This window comes from Misgurnus anguillicaudatus, chromosome 2 (genome assembly GCF_027580225.2).
Source record: "Misgurnus anguillicaudatus chromosome 2, ASM2758022v2, whole genome shotgun sequence".
NCBI lineage: Eukaryota > Metazoa > Chordata > Actinopteri > Cypriniformes > Cobitidae > Misgurnus > Misgurnus anguillicaudatus.
In genome coordinates this window covers 6,850,649-6,876,671 of record NC_073338.2, presented here as the reverse complement: position 1 = coordinate 6,876,671, position 26,023 = coordinate 6,850,649, and the positions used below count along the sequence as shown (strand labels likewise).

General features: G+C 36.2%; 1 protein-coding gene and 1 long non-coding RNA gene across 2 annotated transcripts; both read right to left on the bottom strand.

The window, feature by feature from the left end:
• Window positions 1–3,226: 3,226 nt before the first annotated feature.
• Window positions 3,227–4,945, bottom strand: LOC129441583 (uncharacterized). The gene is made up of 3 exons (XR_012371549.1): window positions 4,569–4,945; window positions 3,714–4,498; window positions 3,227–3,595 (listed from the first exon to the last, which is right to left on the bottom strand). It is a non-coding gene; the product is annotated as an uncharacterized lncRNA (long non-coding RNA).
• Window positions 4,946–17,552: 12,607 nt separating this feature from the next.
• Window positions 17,553–23,927, bottom strand: LOC129441584 (C-type mannose receptor 2). Its single transcript, XM_055201248.2, has 6 exons — window positions 23,082–23,927; window positions 22,285–22,371; window positions 21,840–22,202; window positions 21,425–21,757; window positions 21,125–21,225; window positions 17,553–17,787 (listed from the first exon to the last, which is right to left on the bottom strand). The coding sequence occupies exons 2-6, from the start codon at window positions 22,355–22,357 to the stop codon at window positions 17,677–17,679; spliced, it is 981 nt and encodes a 326-aa protein (XP_055057223.2). The 5' UTR covers window positions 22,358–22,371; window positions 23,082–23,927; the 3' UTR covers window positions 17,553–17,676.
• Window positions 23,928–26,023: the final 2,096 nt, after the last annotated feature.

The window sequence follows — 26,023 nt, the reverse complement described above, 5'->3', positions numbered from 1 at the left end:
AAGCAGTTGTTCCCAAACTGGGGTACGCAAACAAAATGCTGAAATGTACTGTTAATGTTATTATACCACATAATATTAACCAGACATGTATTTCTAAGACTTAATATAAAGACATGTCCCCTCTAGTGTGCACACAGCAATGTACCCAGGTAGTGTTATAAAAGGTCAAATTCATGATATCCAATCAAATTACCCTATCTGCAGTCAACAACATCTGCAGTGTCCACTCAAGTGTCATTCATAAGTACTCTCTTCTAACTGCATTTTATGTAGGCATTTAGAAACTAAGCATACTGCTTTGAAAAATAAACCACAAGAATTTTTCGAAAGAAAATTAAGACAACTCATGAATAGTAAGGCACTTATAACAGCATCAGAAAACCTTAATAGGAAAGGTCTGCAAGCATCCTAAATGGCGGGAGTGGTTACATGGAGTTACAGAGTGGCTAAGACGGGCAAATCGCATACTATTGTGGAGAACTTTCTTCCTGCTGCAGCCGATATAGCAAGTTGTGCTTAGGAAAAAGGCAAAAAAAAAAACAATACAGAAGATGCCCTCATCACACAACACACTTCCATGTCGCATCACTGATATGGCAGAAGACATTTTAAAACAACTATTGCTTCATATCAAATTCAGCTATTTCTACACTTTACAAATCGACTGCTGTAGCTGGTTTGGCTCAGCTGCTGGCATATGTCCGGTATATTTCTGATGGTTCAGTTATGGAAGATATGCTTTTTTGCCGACCATTGGAAGGCAGAACAACTGGAGTTTAGATTTTGTAATATCACATGGACTACAGTGGACAAAATGTGTGGGTATATGTACTAATGGAGCAAAAGCCATGACAGGGAGGCATAGTGGACTGGTAACACGCGTGCAAGCAGTTGTGCCCTGCATGGCTTGGGTACATTGCAGCATCCACAGAGAAGGACTGGCCACCAAAGGAATGCCTGACGGTCTTAAGGAAGTTTTGCAAGATGCTGTGAGAATTGTAAACGTTGTTAAAGCAAGGCCTTTGAATTCTTGTTTGTTTTCTGCATTGTGCAACAAACACATATTTTGAAATGATGAGCAACACACATGACACTCTGAACACATATTTTGAATTCACGCCCCTCGGAGGAGCAGTCACCGGCCGCCACTGAACTGCAACAATTATAATTTTTTTACTTTTCATGAAGTAAATAGGTGTGATGCTATCCTATGTAGAATTTACAAGTTGGCTAATTCGCATTTATTCGTACGAAGTGAATCGTACTATAAAAGTACGATTGTTAGGAAAAAACAATAATAAAACCCCACCTCTAACCCGCCTATAACCCCAACGTCAGAGGGGCAAAAGCAAATTGTACAAATTGGGGATGTTAACAATTAATCAATCTTGGATTAATTTGTCGATAAGAATTAAATCAATAAAACTTAACTTTTACGCACACTTTTATGTCATTGGCTATATGCCACTGCTGTAATGGCTTATTGCACTATTACTGTTAACAATTATTCGATTGATTGATCGCAGTGTTGCCAACTTGGCGACTTTGTCGCTAGATTTAGGCTTTGTCCACACGAAGCCGGTGCATTCCCTATCCGATCATTTTTTTTCCTTGTTCTAAAAAAATAATCCGTAAACATGAACCCACTGAAACAGACTGAAAGCGGTGTAGTATATATGCCGGACCAGTATGGGGCGCTGAAATTCTGCCACAGATATACACTATACACGAAGAAGAAGACTTTGAGCATGCGCATAACCAACGTATGGTGTTGTCCATTATCGCTTGTTGCTCACCACAATTGCATAGAAGCAATAGATTTTGCTGTAATAAAGCTAGTAGGCTTTAGTAGCACGAACACAATCACGTAGTCCGCCGTTATTGTTGTTGCTGTTACGTGTGACCCATCCGACACGTGATGTGATGACGTTTTTTCTTCACAAAAAAAAAGGAATTGCTGTAAACAAGAAACCGCAAAGGTTGCGCTTTCACATTTTTCTACTTTAGTAACCGGTTTCAAAAAATAGCGGTTTCACTCTCTCAAAACGCCGGATCCGTGTGGACGAAACGGCAATGCGATAACAAATTTATACGTATACAGTGATATGCGTCTCCGTGTGGACAGCCCCTTAGTGACTTTTCAGTGACTTATTTTTAAAAAAGCGACTAGCGACAAATCAAGTGACTTTTTCACAGTTGGCCTAGTCCTCGCACAGCAGAGCAGTCTTTCCCAGCTGCATGCAGTAAGGGCAGGAGATGTTTATCTCTCCGCGTCCAGACGGCATAAGCGTGCATGCGGGAAGCCAGAGCTGCCTGATCCCGCGATGGCTTACATTTATGGTGGGATGTAAATAAATAGTCTTTCAATAAAACAAATGTATTTAAGTAAGCTGAGCAGCAGCACATTCAGAACAGAGAAAGTAAATATGTTTTCTGCAAAACAAAGTTTCCCATCATTTATCAGTTTATCCTCATATGTTTTAAAACTGGATTATTTGGTAATATAAACATGAACATATTTCGTTTCATGAGAACAGAAGCAGGTAAATGAACGAGAAAACATTTATATGCATGCATGTGTATTAAAATTACATTTGTGATCGTTCATAGAGAAAGAGAAACGTGAAAAAGCTAATGTAGTAAGAATGCAAATACAACGTGATGACGTCACTGTTATGCTAATGACGCAATGACGTAATCTAGCGACATTTAGAGACTTTCCAAGCAAGCTTTAGCTACTTTCCATTGAAAATAGTTGGCAACACTGAGTGATCGTTAATTTAAATGATTATCAAATATGGGAAACACGTAAAGTGCATATTGCTGTAGAGCAGGGGTGGCGAATGCCGGTCCTGGAGAGCCGCAATCCTTTAGCTCCAGCTATAATCAAACACACCTGAACAGGCTAATCAAGGTCTAAAGAGTTACTAGAAAACTACAGACAGGTGAGGTTTAGGGTTCAAGCTAAACTCTGCAGGACTGCAGCTATCCAGGACCGACATTTGTCTCCCCTGTTATAGAGCATTGCTATAAATAATGAGGTTTTCCACTTATACAGTTTCTATTTCTGCATAATACTTGAGAGAATGCATAGTTTGTGTGCATGTGTGGTTAACTTGTTTAACAGCAAAAAGTTAACTGGTTTTTAAACATGTAGGGGTGGTTTGCCGGACAGGGATTAGCTTAAACCAGGACTAGGCCTCACTTAAATTAGGAAATATAACTAGTTTTTAACAAACATGCCTTACTAAAAACATTACTTGTGTGCATTTTGAGGGAAAACAAAGGGCACTGATGTATTTTAAGATATGTCAGTGCAAGTTGTTTTCAGTTTGGACAGCTCTTACATTTATTTTAGTCTAAGACTAGTCTAATTCCTGTCCGGGAAACCACCCCATAGTAAAATAAATTCCAACTTTATGGATATTGTCCGTTTCTAACTGATTGGCTGTAAAATAATGCATTTAAGATACCTAAGAGAATCTGATAATAAAGAGAAAAACCTCATTCAGAATGGCCATCTGTAGTGAAGTATTAGTCAAATTGCATTTTCCATCATAGGACACGTTTAACCTGACAATCTGTTTTTTAAAATCTAGACATCCAGTAGAGATTAATAAAAAAAATACAAAATGCATTAATTCATATCACAATTGCTTGTATTATCAATTTAGAAGAATTTTGTGCATAAAGTATTTTATTTTTAAACTTACCTATATAACAGATAAAATGCTGCTGTTGGTTACAGCTATACTGAACCCATTTCCCAGAGTTAGTCATTGACATAGCAACACAGTCTCCAGATCCTAAAGTCTGTGATGTGTATCCTGTTGCCCAGTATCTAAAGAAGAGGTTCCATTGGTCAGACCACTGCCAAGAGTCCAAGAACAGACCGATCCAGACCCATGGCCCATATCCAACAACTGCATACAGTCGACTCTGCTCATCAGCGCTGCTAATGGTGGCCAGATCAGTATGATACTGTCTGCAATAACTCTGAGCATCTGTCCAGGTTTTATAAATCTGTATCCTGATGTATCCAATACTTTCTATTGACAGTTTCAAAAGCAGAACCAGGTCTTAACTCTTCATTTCAGCAAAACTACATATTTACATAGTTAATAATCTAACTACTCACCATCATAGCACACAAAGTGCAGAATTTTTAAGCATAAATCAGTGTACCAAAATCCATTAGCAAAAAAGGCACAAGCATTATCAACCAGCACTCCTGGACTCCATCCATTGTACTGTGTAATAGTATCATTTCCCAAAGACCAACCCCAGCGACTCTGTGTTGCCCTCTGCAGTCCAATCCACACTGATCCACTGTACCCATCATTCACCGTATTTACAATCCTGTTCACATCATCCATTGAGTCTACAGTAGCCAGATCAGTGTATCTCTCTCTACAGTAACGTTGAGCTTCTGTCCATGTCATACTCTTATTGATATAATGGTACGCTCTCTGTAAACCAGAAGCGCTGCACAGAAGTCCTGTTAAAATGTACATGTTTAAATATATGCAAGTGCACATAAATTATTAAATTTAAATGATGTCACAAACCTGACAGGAAAAGTAGCACAAAGAAAATAATGTTCACAACTGCTGTCACAGCTCCTCTCTGATGTTTCACAATCATTGCACACTGATCTCAATATAAAAAAACAAAACTATTTACTGTATACAGTTTTCCAACTCTAAGCAAGGACTGTGGTGAATGATACATGATATACATTGCAAATTTACTGTATCTAAAAATGGCTCATCAGCTGAATGTATTTTAAAGGGACATTTCACCATTTTGCATTAAGCTTTGTATCGTTAGAAACCCATCATGTTTTTGAATGTTCGTGCATCATTCCCTCAGTTTCCCATGAGATGGGAGAAATACGGATTTCAGTGTTGCACTTCCTTCTTTCAATGATGTAAAAATTGTCATTTTGCTTCATTGAAAGAAGGAAGTGCTATATCTTTGTCGAGGGTGTAAGACTACAAACAGTCCGTCCTCATTTTTCCAGGGGGGGCTATGGGTGGGACCCACTCACGCTACAGACCTATTACAGATCAGTGGGTGGGACTAAAATACACAAAAATAAATGATACAGCCGTCATCTTTTAAGAAGCTAAGCTAACAGAAGCTGTGGGCCAGGAATGATGTTTTACAACAATTGCGGAAGGTAATCAATATGATATGGAAGAGGGTGATTTCAAAAGTGTGATGCTCGAATCGGATGTTCATGGCGATCTTTATGAGCCACAATACAGCAAAGAGCAGCTGTGGCAGATGGAGAAACAGGAGGCGGCTGCTGCAGCCGAGGCAGAAGACCTGCCTGTCGCTGGTGAGGAGCCCAGACTGACTCGATCTGGGAGGGACTGTGCTCTCGCTGTGCACCTACGAACACAGAAATTGAGTCCGTCTGCTGCAGAGAATTTCAAAGATGCTAGTTTGTTCTGGACAAAATGTTTTACATCAGATGAGGATATGGACGTTTGTGTGGTGAACCACCAAAGCTTCACATCGCATATGGACAGCAGCATTCTTCTGGATACATATTTTAGACACCATAGGTCAACTAAAGCCTCCAGGGACATATGCACATTTGACCAAATAAGTGTTTCTAATACTATTTTGAAAGTAAATACAAACGAGGAGTAATTTACTAATGATTTTGCCAACTAACTCTTTACTAGAAGTTTTGTGTAAAAATAATGTGGTAGCTAGCTCATAGAGCTAGCCTAGTTGGCGGTGTTTTGGATTAGTGGGAGTGGCTTGCAGAGCTGTGCATTGTGGGAGATGTTGTCTTGCATACAAATGCGCCCTAAAATCACTATCTCTCTTTTCTCTGTCAAATATAACTGGGTCATTCTATGAAATTGAAAAGACTTGGTGCGTTATATCAGTAACCGGCCGGAGCCCAGGGCCTCAGCTAGGGCTGCACCTCCACCTGCCCCACTGCCTCCTATACCAGAGGGTCTCACCGTTGGAGTGCTGGTGCTGGACATAAGAAATAATTGAGGTTGAGTGATCAAAATTGAATGATGATATCCTTAAAATGCTTACTAATGAAAGCAGCAACAGTAACACCAGCCACATTAGCTCAAACCAAACTTCTTAAATTGTAAATAAATCACTTAATCATGCAATTTGAAAAATTATATAAATAAAATTTCCTTTCCCCTTCCTATAAACTGTAGAACACCAGTGACACATCTTAAGTCCTCGCATGAAATTATCAAATTATTTATCAAATTGCTAAAAGATGAGGAGAGAGTGCACACGCTTTTCAAAACAGCCACACCTACAATGAATGATTGACCCAGGAAGAAGTTGGCAAAGATGTTAATTTTTTTCAAAGTGGTGTTTTTTTTTAATTGTAACACCAGTGACATGAAATTGAGGGACAGGTATTCCCTGTAAATTATTTATAATATTTAGTTGATATTTTAGTTTTTTAAGTAGTCCACTAAATAACTGTACTACTTCCCTTTGTATTATGACATTTAAAAGGGGGAGAATAATATATTTTTTAACTCAAAATATGTCACTAAACCACGACTCCTGACCAGAGGGACAAGCCAATTTCATGGTACTGACCATGTTCTACAATATATATAAAAAATGGTTTGCAATATAACTTACATGTATACTTACATATGTTTTATTTATAATAAAACACTTTAATTACAACAAAAACATATATTTTGTGTCATTATCTGACTATTTTAAGTGTTTTTCCTGGTGGTTAGGGCCGGGACAGGAAAGCCACCATTTTCATAGAGTGACCCAACTCGTGTGCAGTACAGGTGCCACAAACTTTTTATTTTTCAAACACCCCGCAAAGAGACTTAGTTAGACTAAGTAATGGTTGCTGTGTTAACCAACATTGATAAGTTGACCACGCTCGCTCATCTCTTGTGTTTCTATTTTAAAGGGGCGGTGAATTTGTCGATTTTATTGTTTTATACTTTTGTCTGATGTCTACTTATGATGTTTGCGTGGTTTTTACATTCAAAAACATCAAAAGCAATAAGTAATATGCTATTTTGTAATAGGCCATGCAAACTCGATTCCTTTTATGGATCCGGGTTATTGTGAGTCACTCACTAAAGTGATCCGGGTTGTGTGAGTCACTTGAATCACTTGAGTCAGTATTGCTAAATCGGCAAGGAAACTCTGTAGAGACCCACTTGTAACCAGCTGATCCACGCGACTCGAGATTCTCAGAGCCGGAAACATTGCAGACTCGCAAACCCTGCAACTCGCTCTACAGATCCACTAGCCGGTTAGTGGATCTATAGAGTGACTGAAGTCTCCTCAAAAGCAAATCCACAACAAAAGCCTTTCACTTCTGAAATAACATGCTTATAGGTTTTAGGTTTGGTGTATGGTCGACCATTTAAAAAAAATAGGCCTAATAATAATAACGGGTTACGAGTTGAGAGATTCTCGAGTCAGAGCAGATTTGCAGGTCTCTCGAGTTTGCAACGTTTCCGGCTCTGAGTGAGAATCTCAGGTCAGTTCTCGCGCAGATCGACGTGACTAAATTACCGTATACAACACAGTAAGCACGCATCAAAATCTAAACTGCGGGTGATAATTCCTTTTCAATAACTTTGCATATTTCTATTGTGCTTGTGAGGTTGCTTTGACATACACGTAACATTACATACCACAGTTATAGGATAAAAAAGCTTTGTTGGGTGTTTGACCTTTCAAACGCAACTCGCCTAAAATACCGTATACAACACAGTAAGCGGGCATCAGAATCTAAACTGCCGCTGATAAATCCTTCTTTATCAATAACTTTGTATATTTCTACCGTAAATTACAGTCGTGTTGTTAAGTGTTGTACCTTTATTAATCGTGTTATGTTTTTAGTACATTAAAACAGTCAAACATACGTGTTTAGACACGGATGTTACAACAGACATATCAAGCAATCTCTTCTAACAAAGCAATAGTGAAACACAGTAACTTAAATAAACTTACTGTGTATACTGCTGTGTCATTTTTGTCAGATCCAATATTAGTGGTGCTTTTAATCACAGTCTCTCCTCGTATTCATTTGAAACTTCAGAGAAACATTAAACAACATATTTATTTATTGTGTATGATAGTGAATACGCGTTGTTCACTCACTCTGTCTCGTGCAGTGCATTAATCCTTGTGTTCATTCATATAAACTTCAGAGAAACATATTAAACAACATACTTGAAAGCGAACCAACACGTTGCTGTCTCTCTCTCGTTCGTTAACTCACTCGCTCTCTCTCTCACTCACTCACTCTCTTGCACTAAAGTAAGGTTAATCCTTTACAGCATTAATTCAATCTTTAGAAATATTATTAAAACTACAAGTTATAAGATTGTGGGCTCCTGTTTGTCTTTGAGGGAGTACAAACGCGTCATGCTGTCAGTCATACTTTCTCTCTGTCACTCGCACTCGAGGTAGCGTCACGGTTGGATAGCGCAGTTGAAGTGGCGGTATCATTATAATAAGATCTAGAGATGAGCCGGATACTTGGCTGAAACGAGTATCCGGTACGGATAAAGCACTTCTGCCGAGTACGAGTATTATACAAGTAATACGAATCAATATCTGTGCTCGGATTAAATGAAAATCATTATTGGGTAGCTGATTGTGTCAGCGTTCTGTGATAGGCTAGTAGTAACAGCGCCCCTCCCCTACACACATACAGATGTATTGTGTTGCTGTGTCCCGCTCTGCTCGCTCACTCACACACAGAACAGCTCTCTGTCTCTCTCCCTCAGGCTATGTTTACATTAATGTGTTTATCCTTTAAAACGCTTTACTTTTGCTACGTTTACGCCTTTCATTTACACTACACCACAGTTTTCGACCCTCATAAACGGATTTGTTCGCAAACGCTGCAGACCCTGTTTTAGTTTGAGAACTCAGACGTTGCGCTGCAGTGTAAATGAACAATGACGGAGTCTTATGTAAACGAACAGCTGATGTTAATATGACAGCGCATCATTTTAAAAGTACAAATTATTTTTATTCAGGTAAATGAAGGTTTGCAACGGAGGTTTTGCCAAAAATAGTAATCTGATATAGCGTTTATAATAGCTGGTTGGTAGATGTTTGTTTTAACATGTATCCTTATAGATAATGTCTGTTTTATATTTATGTATTTATATTTAAGTATTGTTAGGTTTGAATATTGTTGTAATGTTGTTGTTGTTTTGTTTAAATTTAGTTAGATATTAGTAGAAGATAGACTGTAATTTTAAACGCCATATAGGGCATTGTAAAGGCCAAAATGAAGGGAGAATTGTAATGGGTCAGACATTATTTTTGAGTTTAATTTAAGTTTTGTTTGCTACTTTAAAATGAATTTCGTTTCATATAATTTGTCTCTTAATTTTAATCGATGTTTTGTTGATAAGTTTTGTTAATATAAATTAAAAACAATAAAATCAACGTCATATTAATATTTAATGCTCGTTTAGCCCATTGCGCTTTTTGCTATTTCTGTGTTGCTAGCGGAGGACGTGCACGGACCTCGCATACTATTCATTAGTTGCACACTGAACAGCGGCGGGTAAGGGAAGATAAGTATCTGCTGAATTTGCTGCATTTGCTGAAATTTATTTTTGCTTCAAGTTCGTTAATGTTTAGTACTGTTCACATGAATGCTTCCTTTTTAAATCACAAACATCTTTCTGTTTGGTTCACATCAACATTAACCTATTAATCATATTAATATGTTGTTGTAGGAGGAGCTGAAGACTTTCCCAAACACATTTTTATAGGTTCAAAAATAGTGTCTGTTGTAGTTGCCGGCAAAGGATCCAGGTATGAATTTTTGTCAATATCGCACACCCCTAGGCTGCATAAATGCGCATAGGTAAGCTATTATTAGAGTAATAAGTTATTTTACACTTTTATGCGCATGCCTAGTTACGTGATTGGTCATGTTTCATGTGTTTATGGTCGTGTATAGTGTGGATGAAGATTCTTTTTAAAATGCCAGTATAAACGGGGATTGTTTTCATTTTAAAATGCCGTTTTAAAACGCAAATGCTCTAATGTAAACAGTTTTTGCTGTATTTCATAAAAAAATTAAGGTATTAAGCTAGTGTTATAAATAGTACAAATTAATTATTAAGCTACACACACACACACACACACACACTCACCTGGTGTGGAAATAAAAAATAATAAAAAAATAAAAAAAAATAAAATAACACTGATCATAAAAAAATGAAAAGTTAAAAAAGAAAGTTTTGTTGTTCATTACATTTTACTTCATAATTGCATACTGCAGCACTGCATTGTTTTGATTTCATTGTTGCAAAACTTGTTCTGTAATATAGTTCGTTTGCTATTGTGATCAAAACCATTGATCTGAAGCTCAATCCTGATGCTGTCCTGTTAATATTTTTCTATATTTTTCGCAATAAATAACAATTTCTGATCAACCCATATATTAATTGCATGCTTAAAATAACATACCAGTTAAAGCCCGCCCATTCCAGGACAAACCCAGCCTACTTCCGGGTTAGGCCACACCCACTCCGAGTACAGATACAGATAATTCATATGGTTAACAGATACAGATAATGCTGTACTCGCTCATCCCTAATAAGATCCCTTACCTACGTCGTGGGGGGAACGAAATCCGCATGACCTATTTATTCACATGCTTGCAGAGAGAGCCTGACCAAAACAAAGTTACAGTGTTGCTATTTTTAATGTTTTCTGGGTTGGTAGAAGCACTGGGGACCCGATTATAGCACTTAAACATGGAAAGAGTCTGATTTTCATGGAATGTCCCCTTTAATATAATATAGGGAGACCATACGTGCCATTCTTCTCGGACGCGTCCTGGCCAGGATATCGGTGCACCTTCCGGAAGTCGTATTTGTTGACCACATACGCCATTCAGTTAAAAACATAAGAAATACAATCGTAGATTCATTCTTACCCTAAAATTTAACGCTTGCTTTTCTGTAATAATAATAATAATAATAATAATAATCCTCTATGACGTATGCGGTCGACAAATACGACTTCCGGAAGACGCACCCGAAATCCTGGCCAGGACGCGTCCGGGAAGAATGGCACGTATGTTCACCCTATATAATAATTAAATTTAACCTATATATAAATTTTTAAATGTCTATACTTTATCAAGTTGACAACTTGAATAGCAGTTTTTCAGATATAAATGAAATAAATCGTTCTTACCTTTGTCACATAATTATTTTAAAAAGAACACAGTCAGCAATGCCTTCATGAACATGAGCTCACTTTAGCTATTAATCACTTATCTTTATTAAATGTAATAACACAAAACAAAGAAAATGTAAAAAAAAAAATGTGTAGTCAGATATGTCTTTACAATGTCCTCGGAGGGAAACTTCTGTTCACTTTAAAAACAGCTTATTTTTATGTTTGTAATTTTGAGTGTTTTATTCCAGTTATTGTTTTTTATTCTAACACAAAACACTGTCAAGAAAATAAAAACTATAAATTGAATTTGTTAATTCAAGATAACATATTAAATTTGCTCAAATCTACAAACCCACAGAATGCCATTTTTAGATTGCATTTTATTATAATATCCGATTTGATAAACAACCTTTCAATGCTCCATTCTACTCAGTTACTGGGCAAGTCTTTTTGTTTGGCTGTATATACTGATAAATATTATATACTGTCTGAATTATGTTTTAGTTTTTGTGTCAGATTCTCTATAATGTTGCTAGATCTTGCTAGAAACCTAGAAAAAGAATAATTGACTTGTCTTATTTGTTTTTATGATGTACAACATGAGAAATTTAAATACTAAAACACAATTATTTAAATGATTTCTGTGATGTCACAGACAAGTGTTGTAACATGTTTTGTTTCAAGGCATTTGTAATATATAAATACATTACACATCAGCTATAGAAAGATATTACAGTGTGCGTGACAAATGTAGGTTTATAAAGTGTGCTTTTTTATGCAATCTGTGTGAGTCTTGTATTTAATGTTACAACCATCCCTATGTTAGATTGCATTTTATTATAATATCCGATTTGATAAACAACCTTTCAATGCTCCATTCTACTCAGTTACTGGGCAAGTCTTTTTGTTTGGCTGTATATACTGATAAATATTATATACTGTCTGAATTATGTTTTAGTTTTTGTGTCAGATTCTCTATAATGTTGCTAGATCTTGCTAGAAACCTAGAAAAAGAATAATTGACTTGTCTTATTTGTTTTTATGATGTACAACATGAGAAATTTAAATACTAAAACACAATTATTTAAATGATTTCTGTGATGTCACAGACAAGTGTTGTAACATGTTTTGTTTCAAGGCATCTGTAATATATAAATACATTACACATCAGCTATAGAAAGATATTACAGTGTGCGTGACAAATGTAGGTTTATAAAGTGTGCTTTTTTATGCAATCTGTGTGAGTCTTGTATTTAATGTTACAACCATCCCTATGAGTAAAACCATGTTAAACATGATCACAAATCAAACAAGCAGAGATTAAATCATACGTTCTTACCTCAATATTGCTTCCTGTCCTGTAATTTTAAAATATTTTTACACACCGTCACCTCAAATGGTTGGTGGCCAAGTATTAGTGTTTCTACCCTTAGATTTAAACTGGTGGTAACACACTAGTACAACAGTTTTGGGTCTGTCCATCTGGTAACCCCACCCCTAAATGGCATGTACATCATATTGCATTTATATCGCTGTTTAAACTTGGAAACTTGGACTCTTAAAATAAGATATGAAAGTTCAGCCTGCATCATATTCAATTATCTAAAAAAATATGTTACTTTTCCAAAAAAAAAAGAATTATTTTCACTATCATTAAATTCTTCTATCTGCATGCCAAACTAACACTATAAAATCATGCCAATGAAAATTTGTTAGGCGGCCAAGCATAATAAATAATTGACATTTAACAATGTGATTTCTATTTAAAATTCAAATAGCTAATTTCCATTGAAGAATTGTTTTACAACGCAGGCCACTGTGTAGGGCTCTCCGTTTGTGTATTAAAATGTGTTTATGTAAATGAGCATTACTGCTGTCATGCCACATACTAGGAATTACCGAGCACAAACCAAATTTATAAAATCAAAATAACATCAGACATGTTTTGAATTTATTTAATTCACATCTTAAAACATTCAATCCAAATGATAATGTTGAAGGTAAACACCTCAGTCGGTATAGAATCCACTCGACAGTACATGTAAACACCTGATCAGATTGAAAGCTGAAACTTGGATATCTATGGTTCTATAAAGAACCACATATAAATTATCAATTTAATTTTTATTGATTGTTTTTTTTATTGTTTTGATAATTTAACCATGTTTGTATGCAGGCATTCTTTGTATTGGTTTGTGTGTGTGTCTGAAATTATGTGTGATTGTGTTTTGCTATCTGCTTGCACAGCAAATTGCCCCATTGGGGACAAATAAAGAACTTTGAACTTGAAACTCGGATGCTCTGCATATGTGGAATGGCATAGTGTTGGCGTAATGACATATGATGCAAAGAACGAGTTACAAATAAAGTCTTCTCATTCTTAAATCCACCTTTCACTAATCCTCTGTGAAGTGCTCAAAGAAAATGTTGTCCCAATAATCCCTGATATGCACTCTCATCCACAATTGTGCATGTTCGAGTTCACATGGAGTTATGCAGCCACAGCCGAAATTATATCTAAGTACCATGATGAAAGTACAAGGAAAATATCTCCCTTCTACTCGCTTTCGCAGTCAGTCAGTCAGTCAAACTTTTTGTTTTGGTCACACATAAATGTGTGTTTTTGCTGATTGTTAGATATAATCAGCTTAGCACAGAGCGTTGTGTGCTCATTTTTTAAATTAGGACCTAAAATATATTTCTGAGGCAAAAATAACTGATTGTAGGAGGATGGATTATATGCCCATCTTGAAACATGTGCAGTTAAAAATAATTCAATTAAAATTTTAATCTTGTGAACAATTACATTATTAAGAGTTAATGTAAATGCCATCCTAGGATTTATCTAAATAATTTTATACCGATTGCGACAAAAGTTCATGACAACAATGCATTTTTCTGTGTTTGACAAACTCTAGGGGCTCTCTCTTACACCTGGCGCAATGCGCGACGCAAGTGTCTTTCGCTAGTTTCCACCCTGCGCAATTATAATTTTCACGTTTAGCGCCATGTTGTTTAAATAGCAAATGCATTTGCGCCCCCTTTTGCGCCCATGGGCGTTTTGGTCTGAAAACGAGGTGTGTTCAGGCGCATTATTGGCGCGTTGCTATTTTGAGGCAACTAAAATAGACTACGCCATTGACCAACAAAAACCTGCTCTAAAGTCAATGGCGCAATATGTTTTTTGTTATTTAAAGAGCGCATTAGTAATATGCGCCTATAAACAGGAGGACAACGCGGGTTTGCTTATCACATATTACATGAATGCGCAGCAGCACAAAAACGCTTTTAACTCATTCACCGCCATTGACGAGTTATCTCGTCATTTATGAGTTCATATTTAACTAATAAATATGCCTTTTTGGACAAATTTCAAAGTGAAAGTGTAATACCGCTTTCGAATTTATCAAAAACGAATTTATCAAAAACGGAAGTTAAAAAGATTTAATGGTTATTTTAACTGCCTTTATGTTTGATAGTCATTCTGAGTCTGATCTGTAACATAAATTCCTTTACAAAAACGCAATTTTTTAAGCTTTTTGCTCAAAATGTTGTATTTTTGAAGAGAAATATCCATATTTCAGTGGTTAAATTAAGTAGAAAATGTAAATATATAATGAAACGTTTTTTCCCCATTTTGTTTGTTTGTTTGTTTATTGTTTGTTTGAAAGCAGAGCGTGTGTTCTTTAATTTAATATAATTTGTATGTTTATATATTTATAGAAAATGATTTTTCCTGCAAGGAATTTTGTGAAAATTTTGTTAAAATCACAAATGCAGGTGGGCAACTTTTCTCAAAAAGGCTGGCGGTGAATGAGTTAAATATGAAAGATTAAAGGATTGAAATTTAATTACTTTTGAAAGATTACTATTGAGTCTCTTGGACATAAATGAGGACCAATTATGAGACGTTAGAAGGCGCAAAGAGCTGCTTTACCTGTAACCTGGTAAGTAAATAAATGCTTTGCTTTAAACAAATGCATCTGTTTTTAAATGTTTTTTTTTTTAAATGCTACCTTAGGATTTATTGTATATGATGACTCTGGACCTGTGGATATGGTGAGATGAGAAACATTTTTAAGTAGTGCTTAAAAAAAAACTCTTTAAAAAAACGCTGTGCTGAAACGTGAGGAGAGCCGTTTGTAAATTCGTTATCTCCTGTTTGTTACAAATAAAGTATTTTTACAGTACAAACCTTTTCTTACATACTTGTAAATTATTTTTTGATGATATTGTATAGCCATACATTTAAAGCAATTAAAAGCCTGCTTTTTTACTTCCATGACTAAAAGAAAACGGGTTTTAAAGGTTTTAATAAAAAAATAACAATTTCAATACAAGTGAAAAACAACACAATTATTTAACATTAATCTTAAACTGGGGATCTTCTTCCTCCGCTTAGTTTTTCAGTTTACAAAGTCCGTCATGTAAATAGGGATCAGACACCAGCGCAACTGGCTTTTAAAGAGGATGAGAGCTGAGACTCTCATTGGTTTATTGCACGTTACGCCCAAAATACTCCCATTACAATAGGACTAACCCTTTTCGACCATGCGCTCGGCGCACAAACCATTTTTCCCGTCGTTAAATTAGCAAAAGTGGATTCGGACACACCCATTTAGACGTTGCGCTGTGCACTTTTTAGACAATGCGCTTAGATCGTTAAAATAGGGCCCTTGGTCTATAACCCTACAGTCACATTAGCTACAAAAGTGAGCGACACCGAGCAACACACACTAGCTTGATGGGCGTTCCTTTGCTTGTCTCTAAAAGCGATATCAAAAGTCACTTTAGAGGTATTGTTAAGTTACAAGAACGGTGTTTTTGGGTTTAAAAATATTTATTTCTCGATAAAAGTAACAAAATATATGAGATAAAATGCCAAACTCAGCCACAGACCTACGTCACGCTGCCCCTTCACTCTGATTGGCAGTTACTTTGTCGCATCGCTCAGCATTTGCATAAAATAGCCTGCTTGTCTATTTTGGGCCCACCTTGCTCGCGCAGCGGCGAGCACGTCGCTTGTCGCTGGCAAACGGCCACTCCCATTGAAAATGAATAGTAGCCTGTCTTGTAGTAGCTAATGTGACTGGGGGGTAAGAATGTGGTAATGCACAAAAGGTTTCAGTATTTTAAAACTTTTCACAAGCACAAAATACAATTCAGTGGGTGCATACTGCATATACACAAGCATCATTTCCAACTTAGAATTCTTTAATAACCATATATGGAAATTACAGAAAATGGAAAATATATTTTTATTATGCACTGTATTTGCTTAAGATTTCCATATGCCTGTTGTAAGGTCGTGGTGTATGTAATGAGGTGAAGTCTCCTCTGTGTTTTGTTTAGCTTAGTCGAATGCAAATTTATGCTCCATTTCCATTTGATTTTTCCTCATGACAGGGAACATTTACCCTACGCTATTTTTGTTAAGATATTGGGGCGCTTTCTGGACAGGATTTTTCCTAGTCCCAGACTAAAGTGCATGTTTGAGCTGCCTTAATTTAAAAACATGGAATATCTTTACATATATTAGTGTCATTGTTTTGTCTCAAGATGCACACCAGTATGGTTTTGTTAAAGTTAAGGTTTGTTTGTAAAAACTACTTTAATCTTCAAATATAACTAAGGCTTATTTCTGGGTAAATTTAAACCCGTCCAGAAAAACTGTCTTTTTGGGGTGGTTTTATTAGGAAATATAACTAGTTTTAATAATCATGCCTTACTAAAAACATTACTTCTGTGCGTTTTGAGGCAAATCAAAGACCACTGATGTATTTTAAGATATGTCAGTGCAAGTTGTTTTCAGTTTGGACAGCTCTTACATTTTATTTAGCCTAGGACTAGTTTAATCCCTGTCCAGGAAACCACCCCATAGTGTACTAAAATAAAGTCACATGAGCAAAATGTCATACTTTAACATATCCATGTCATTTTGTGAACTGAACTGTGAGCAGGCATTGGGGGTTAATTGATTGACAGGGCAATCAGCCAATCACATAAAGCAATTTCTCTTCTTGTTGGCCTTTATACTTGTATTTTTCAATGACTTACAGCAGACTCATACCTCACTAAAAGGTGCACTTAATGAGTTATATACATACATTCAGCTGTCTCTTATTCACACCTTTCGAAATATCGACACTAGACATCACACAAAAATGCACAGGTTATGTCGATTAAATGTCCATCACATTTTATAATAGGAAAGATATTATTCTTCTGTTCGCAAAAAGTTATAGCTTTATAAGTACAATGTGTAGTTATAAGACATGTTAGAAAACGTTAAAAAAAATTCACATTACTGCATGATTGAAAAGAAATATCTTTATGCATGTAAACTAGAGCGGAGTTAAAACAAGTAGATGTGATATATTTTTGTATTATTATTATTATTATTATTGGAGTATAGTTTAAAGTTCAGTTTAAAGAAGTACATTGACAATTAGTTCATATTACATTTGTAATTTACTTTGCTGTGTGTTTGCCAGTCAGATGAGAAACCTGTCCAACTTCATCCTTTCTCCACTTTATGCTCTTAAAGCCTCCCAGCCCCAAGGTCTTTAGCTTTCCAAGTATCTTAAAGGCCAGAAAGAATAAAAACGCTATTAATTATAACTTATTCATAGGCAATATATCATTCATAGTACTCCTCAATTAAAACAAACAACAATAAATCAAGTGAAAAATGTGACTGCTCCGCTTTCCTCCTTCTTTCCAAAGTGCCTGGGCAATCCCGTAGCATATGCCATTGCCAAGAAACCTAAGCGTTACATGATGTTGTGCCAAGCACCCAACAACGGAAAAAGCAGCATTTATATACATATCAGGATTGATTAAAAAATAGCTGATGTTAATAAGTGTGCACAGTACGGACTCTTTACCATTCATACTAGGGGTGGAACAATACATGTATTCGTTTCGAACCGAATCGGTACGGGGGTCACGGTTCGGTGCATGAATTTAAACGGAGAATACACGGTATGAAAATAAAAAAAACTTGCGTCCAAAATAATTAATGTAATGCTGAACTACTGTTAGATACGCGGGTTCTTTATGGACAGCTAATCTGTTGCCCCGCTTTAGCTCTGAAGCTCTGATTGGCGCCAATGCATCCGAGCTCCGCCTATGTATGCGCTCTATCAGAGACCGTCTACATTCTCTGGCACTCTGCATTTTTAGTCACGTCGAAGCCGGTCCAGTCAGTTAGTGAGCAGCGATAGCGAGGATGGCAAGCCTCTTTAAGATCGCAAGTTTGGCAAAACTTCAGTTTTCCAGTCAGTTACAATAGTACAGGCGAGAGAGTGGTGGAAAAGACGAGGACTTTGCATCGGCGTTGTTCAGCAGTTGTTAGGTATGTGAGTGGAAATACATCTAATCAGGGCTCTCAAGTCTCACGCATTCACCTTGACACGCATTTCAGTCAGTTCAAACGCCACACTTTGTATTTCTCACGCTGAGAAGTAGGAGATAAAATGTCCTGCTATATACAACAGGCATACGCAGGGCAGTTCTGTAGAGTTCAGCTGCTTTTTTAAAGTGTGCTGTGCTCAACTTTACACAGCGCCATCAGCGTCAGTGTACCGCGAGAAATCTTGCGGAGGAGGCTGATTTCAAATCGCTCTCGCGTTACTCTGACGTCATCCACTTGTCGTTTCTTGCAGCGCCTCGTGAAGTCGTACACCCCTATTAATTCATCCTACAAGCCTATTTTTTTGTTCTTTAGTACATTAATATGAAATAAGGCCAAAATGTAATTTTAAAATGTATTTAGGTAACACTTGTAATACATTTGAACCCATATTTGTATGAAAGATGAGTACAAGATTACTTAAAGTGGTATACATTTTTGAAATACGAGATAGTATGTTAAATGCATTTCAGTTCATATTCATGACATCTCAAAATATCACTGATAAGGACACCATGTTTTTAAGATTATCTTAAGTACTGAAAAAAATGCCGCCTTCATTTTTGTTTTGCTTTTCCCTCCATTGTACCGAAAGTGAATCGAACCGTGGCGCCTGAACCGAGGTACGAACCGAACCAGAACTTCTGTGTACCGTTCCACCCCTAATTCATACGCACTCTTTACTGGTTTTGAGTGTAATAATGAGAAATGCAGATAGATTATAAACTCTGTTTTTGTTTCTATATACACATTTAGTTTAAATAGTCATGTCATAGATAAAACTGTCTTAAAGCCTGTGAGTTACACTTCATCTTTATAAACTTAGTTGGCCAAATGACGAAAAAACCTAAGTGTCTACATCACTACAATAAACATTATAACCTCTAAGATGATGAAAACTGTGATGCATTAGGACATTTTTTAATGTATGCATTTTATAGTGTCCTAGTTTTCTTATATTCTGATTTTATATTAGGAAACACTTAAAGGTGCAGTGTGTAATTTTTAGAAGGATCTCTTGACAGAAATGCTAAATAATATACAAAACTATATTATCAGGGAGGTATAAAGACCTTTCATAATGAACAGTTATGTGTTTATTACCTGAGAACGAGACCTTTTTATCTACATACACAGAGGGTCCCCTTACGTGGAAGTCGCCATTTTGTGCCGCCATTTTTCTACAGAAGCCCTTAACGGACATTTTTTTTTACTAAGTTGTCTCCGACGATGACATGCTTGTCCGGTGGCGGCTACCGTAGCTTCTCTGTGTGCTTCAAAAGCAAGGAGTGAGCAGAGGACTGAGCCGTTGGTTGCAATTTGCAACCTCACCACTAGATGCAGCTTAAATTTACACACTGCACCTTTAATGTAGCTCCCATAAGCATGTAAAATGTTATATTCGGGTCTCATCTTGCCTGTACATAGCTTTATTTTTAAGGTGTGATTTTCATCTGTTAATATAACTGTCTAAATGCCTTATGCCTATACACCACATAATGAATTGTCTTGATAATGTTTTGTTATGGAAAAACACTAAACATAAAACTTGTTGGGGTGGTTTCCCGGACAGGGATTAGCTTAAACCAGGACTTGGCCTTAGTTTAATTAGAAAATATAACTAGTTTTAAGAAACATGCCTTACTAAAAACATTACTTGTGTGCATTTTGGGGCAAAACAAAGGGCACTGATGTATTTGCAAATATGTCAGTGCAAGTTTTTTTCAGTTTGGACACCTCTTACATTTATTTTGGTCTAGGACTAGTCTGATCCCTGTCCGGGAAACCGCCCGTTGTGTTTATATTCTGGGCTCATCTGCTTGCCTGTAGTACATGGTAGCATATGCTACATAATCTATGTACTGAATTTGGTCTTCTAATATTGCAGTCTTAATGCATTAAGTCACGTTCAGTGTTTTATAATGCTTTGATGCACTTACTGCATCAGATGCGCTCATTTTAATTACAGACAGGTGTTTCTGGAACTTTATGAAAAGCAGCCGTTTTGGAGATTAGAAGTTTCAAAAGGACAGTGACCATATTTTCCTTGTGTTTGTACTGTCACGTGGATGGAAATATGCATATTGAAATTATATGGAAATTACAATATGCATAGTAAAACTAGGAATTGCATACTCTGTATATGGATGTTTCGGGAAGGTGAGTAAATTAGGTGAAGATGCACGTACGCATCTTTCACTGACTGGGATTTATAAACGGAATTGCTCTGGAATAAGCTTTGTTTTGTAAATCTAAAAACTTTTCCTTAATCTGCTTAATATGTGTACACACACTTTGAGGATAAAATCTATGTCAATTTTATAAATGAGACCCCAGATCATTATTCATGATGATGCTAGCACAACCAATCACATGACTGTTGTTATACTTGACTCTTGATTTAATATAACTACTGAGTGTTTTATGAACAGGCTGAAATTTGAATGATGAGTATTCAACATATTTACATGAAGGTAATAAAAAGTATTTAAGACAAAGACAAACCTCATTCAATGTGGCGGTCTGTAGTGAAGGATCATTTAAATTGTATTTTTCATCCTGGGCCAAGTTTAATCTGACAATCTGTCTTTTTACTGACTTGTCCTCTACAGAAATAAAAATTTATATTTATTAATAAAATTTAAAAATCAATAATACACATCAAATGTAATTATTTGCTTGACATAATTCATATTAATGAATTAGGCAGGCTTTATTATTAAAAAACTTTATTAAATTGTTTTGTTCACTGGGCTTCATACCCATGACGTTTGGGCTACTAAGTAATTAATTTGTTAAACTCACCTCCATGGCAGATGAAATGGTACTGTTGGTCACAGCTGTATCGAACCCATTTCCCAGAGTCAGTTGTTGACATGGCAACACAGTCACCAGAAGCCTGCAATGGTTGTCCTGTTGCCCAGTTTCTAAAGGTGAGGTTCCACTGATCAGACCACTGCCAAGATTCTCTGTACAGACCGATCCAGACGGTTGACCAGGTATCTCCAACAGATGCATAAAGCTGCTTCTGCTCTTGAGAGTTATGGACGGTGGCCAGATCAGTGTAATGTTGTCTGCAGTAACTCTGAGCATCTGTCCAGCGTTTCCATTCGTTTATTCTGACGTATCCACTAGTTACTATTGAGAGATGCAAAGAAAATCAAGACTCAGCTCTTCCCAGTTAGACAGAATATTAACAGTCAATAAAGTGACTACTTACCACTGTAGCACACAAAGGTCAAATAGCTTGTAGTACATGAATTATCGATCCAGACACTACTGAAAGAAGCTACACAATCTTCTCCAGTAGGTTTTCCTGTGTCCCATGCATTGTACTGTGAAATGGTATCTTCTCCATTTGACCAAAGCCAACGACTCTGTGTTCCCTTCTGCAGTCCAATCCAGACTGATCCACTGTAGCCATAATTCACTGTATTCATCATCCTGTTCACATCATCCATTGAGTCTACAGTAGCCAGATCAGTGAATCTCTCTCTACAGTAACTCTGAGCGTCTGTCCATGTCATACTTATGTTTATGTAGTGATACTCTCGCCAAAGACCAGAAGCGCTGCACAGAAGTCCTGTTAAAATTTTAATTAATGTTTAAATAAATGCATGTGCCCACATATACTTGTAAAAACAGATTTAATTGATGACACCAACCTGACAGCAGAAGCAGCGCAAACAAACTCATGTTCATAACTGCTGTCACAGCTCCTCGTTGATGTTTCACCATCACTGCACACTGATCTGAATATAATAAGAGATCAAGAATTCAATTATGAAATTATTTTCTGTAGCACAGTGTTGAAAGAAACGGTTATGATGAATGAACACAGTGCACTTCAAATAAACATGTAGACACCAGTTTATTTTTGTTATTCAAAATAATCTCAAGTGTAATGAAGAAGAACTATAGCCTAGATTTGCTTTTCAATTTAAAAAAGATTTTCCAGATATTGAGAAATGCATTTTTCCAAAAAAATTTACATACAGATTTATACCACAGAGCTGTTGAATGATTTATTTTGATTGGTTGAGAAATGTTCCATGGGTGTTGATTATTTTTCTATAAACGCACACCTAACCTTTAAAATAGTCTTAAAAATAGGCACCAGAGCATATTTTGGTAACCGTGATATAAGCAAAATAATTGACTGTGGTCTTTTAAATTATAAGAAAATAATGCACTCCCACGGTATAACGGCACTCCACTTCACATCGTGCCACATATCCACCTTGGGTGTGAATTATTTTCTTGAAATTCAACCGCCAGTCGTCAATTATTCCTTACATATTTAATACACAGAATGTATTTCTTGCAAACCCTGCCCCGTAACTGCAATATAAAATATTGTATTTTGTTTATGTGTGCCAAATGCAGGTTTATATACTGACCTGACTGATACTGAGTTAATTTTTAACATGATCACATATAAACACACACGATACTTTCTTACCTCAATGTAGGATCCAGTCTTCCAAACTCTTTATATTTATACACAGCTGTACACTTCTGGTGTCACTTCAGATGGTCAAGTATTACAGTGAATCCACCCCTACAGTTACTTAAACTGGTGTTAACTCACTATTACAGCACTCTCTAATCCTTTAGTCTGACCCCACCCTTACACGGCACGTCAAAACAAAGCATATTACGCTTTTACTAACATTTAAAATAATAATAATTGTCATAATGAAAGTTCAAGATTAGCATGCATCATTACACATATCCTTTAAAGCAAAAGTCAATATTGTGACTTAAATCGTTTATTTATATTTATTGTAGCATTTTAGAAATTTGTAAATTCCTGTTTTTAAAGTTTCTATTTATATTAAAATTTTGTATTTATATTTGCCTGCAGGACTGATACAAAAAAATCATATGTGTATTAGAGAAACCAATAAAATGTTAAGAGATAAGCACGCTGTTACATAGTAATTAATTTAAATGATTACTAATCTAATAAAAATTTGATATTCAAATGGCTTTCTTCCATGCTTTACATGGATGGTCACTCTCACTTTGTGTATTAAAATCCTGTTTATTCAAAAGAGCATCAAGTCACAGGTCACAAGAGTGTCAATTATAAGCTACACTGTTAAAAAAAATGCTGTTTAAAAACAGGCCATTTCCAACAGTAAAATACTGTTATTTCATTAGACAGTTTCATACTGTAAATTAAAAGCCAAGGCCTATAGATTAATAATTTTCTGTAAATTTACAGCCTTTTACTGTATACCAGTTGTTGTTTGCAAAAACAGTGTTGTGCGGTGAAAAGCAACATGAGATTTGGTCACAATGCACTTAAAGGGAAATTCCGCCTTGAAACATTTACCGTTCACGTCTGGATCACATATCCATGCGGGCGCCATCTTGGGAAAACTGAACTCTCGCGTGAAAGCACAACACCTGTTCAGGGCAACAACGTTTCACGCGAGAGTTTAGTTTTCCCAAGATGGCGCCCGCATGGATATGTGATCCAGACGTGAACGGTAAATGTTTCTTTTTAATAAACTGCCTGTACACTTGCAAAGTTCTCAATGCTTCGGTTTACATATAGAGACCCTCATTGTGCTACAGTGTAAGTGTGGGGTTATTTTGAGCATTATTAGTAGTATAGACATAGCGATTTCGTTTTTAATGCACTGATGCCCCGAAGGCTACCATAACATGCTAATTAGCGTTTAGCAATAACACTGGTCACGTTAGACTAGCATGAAAACAAACTCCAGTGAACGGTCGAACTCGGTACACGTTTGTTATTAACCTTAGGATCATTTCAAGGCGGAATTTCCCTTTAATGAAACTCTGAATAGAATTTGAAAGAGGCAAATGTGAACATTGCAATCAGGTGGAAAATTTGGAACAGGTTATAATAAAGTGTCCTAAATATGTGTAACCAAGTGGAAAATGATTTAAATTTTGCATGTATACACCTGTAATTCATAAAGCTGGGGATAGGGGGCAGTATTTGTGTGTGTGTGGGTGCGCGTGCGTGCGTATGTGTGTGTGGTGCAGATGAGGAAGTGCACACGCGTATTCTTGTAAATAAATTTTTTTTTTATACATGCTCAGCAAGCAGAGCGAGAGAGATGCACTCTCTGGAAAGTTGCAATGTTTTAAAACACAATCCTAAGGTAAATGTGATATTTCTTGATAACATTCTTTAAAATACTTAAAGGAAATGTGCATTTTATAGTTTAATTTAAAATGGTTGTTTTTTATTTTTTATTTTGTGCAATGTTTTGTTCATCTTAAGTCACACCATGCGGTGTAAGCCACTAATTTAGGATGTTATACCAAATGTTATGCACTAAATCTTTTGTTACAGTTTTTCTCAATTGCTAAAAAACTAAAACCTATTGGCTGAACAAAGTTTTCAGTTGCTTGAACTCATTTATCTAATTGTGCAGTCTATTGTCAATACATTAAACCATTTCACATCATAAAACACAATTTGAAGATCTCACTAAGACTTTTTAGCAAAACTCCAAACACATACTCATTCTCAAAACACATTCTGCACTCAAATGCACATGTCATGCATACTGCTAAACACAAGCAGCAACAATCAATTACAAATGTCATCACACATGTCATTGATTAAACACAACCACTCAAAATTGATTTAACCTGTTTCAAATAATGTGACACAACCAATATAAGACAGTTCACTGTTACAGTAGTACAGTGCATTTTAGGCTGTATACTGTACAATGAACAAATTGTATGGCCCTGAACATTGTGCTTTCCTTTTGTTAACAGTACTGACTGCTTTACAGTTTTACAGTAGAACAGAAACAAATGACAAGTTTGTGAGATGCAGGGTACAGTACTGTAAAACTAAGGGTGAAAAGTCTGAGTTCATCTCTCAAAAGTAAATTTTTATATTACAGAACATGTCAGTTCCATCAAAATGGCAAGTCTGTGTGTCATTGTTCATGAACAAGACGGTCAAAATGTTGCCATGTTGTCAATATACCAAGTGTACACAATTACATGTGTCAGTATTTTTTTATGTAAACTGTGGATGTGTAATGGTTTTGTTCTGTGTTTACTTGTGTTCTGTGTATTTTTGTATTTTGGACTTTTATTTTGACATCCTGTTCTGTTCTGGCTTTTATTTTGATATTCATCATGCCATGTCACAGTTCACACTTCCTGTCTGTCTGTATATAAGTCACTTCCTGTTCACCTGTTCCTGGCTGAATATTATACAATAGTAAGCCAGCCTGTTACCTGTCTGTACCTGTTTACCTGCATCCTGTTTATCTGTAACCTGTTAATCTGTATCTGTTCCTGTTTTTGACCTGTGCCTGTACTTGGATTTTGATTGTTATTCTGCCTGCCCTGAACCCTAGCCTGTATTTGGATTTATGCTTTGGATTTGCCCTATTG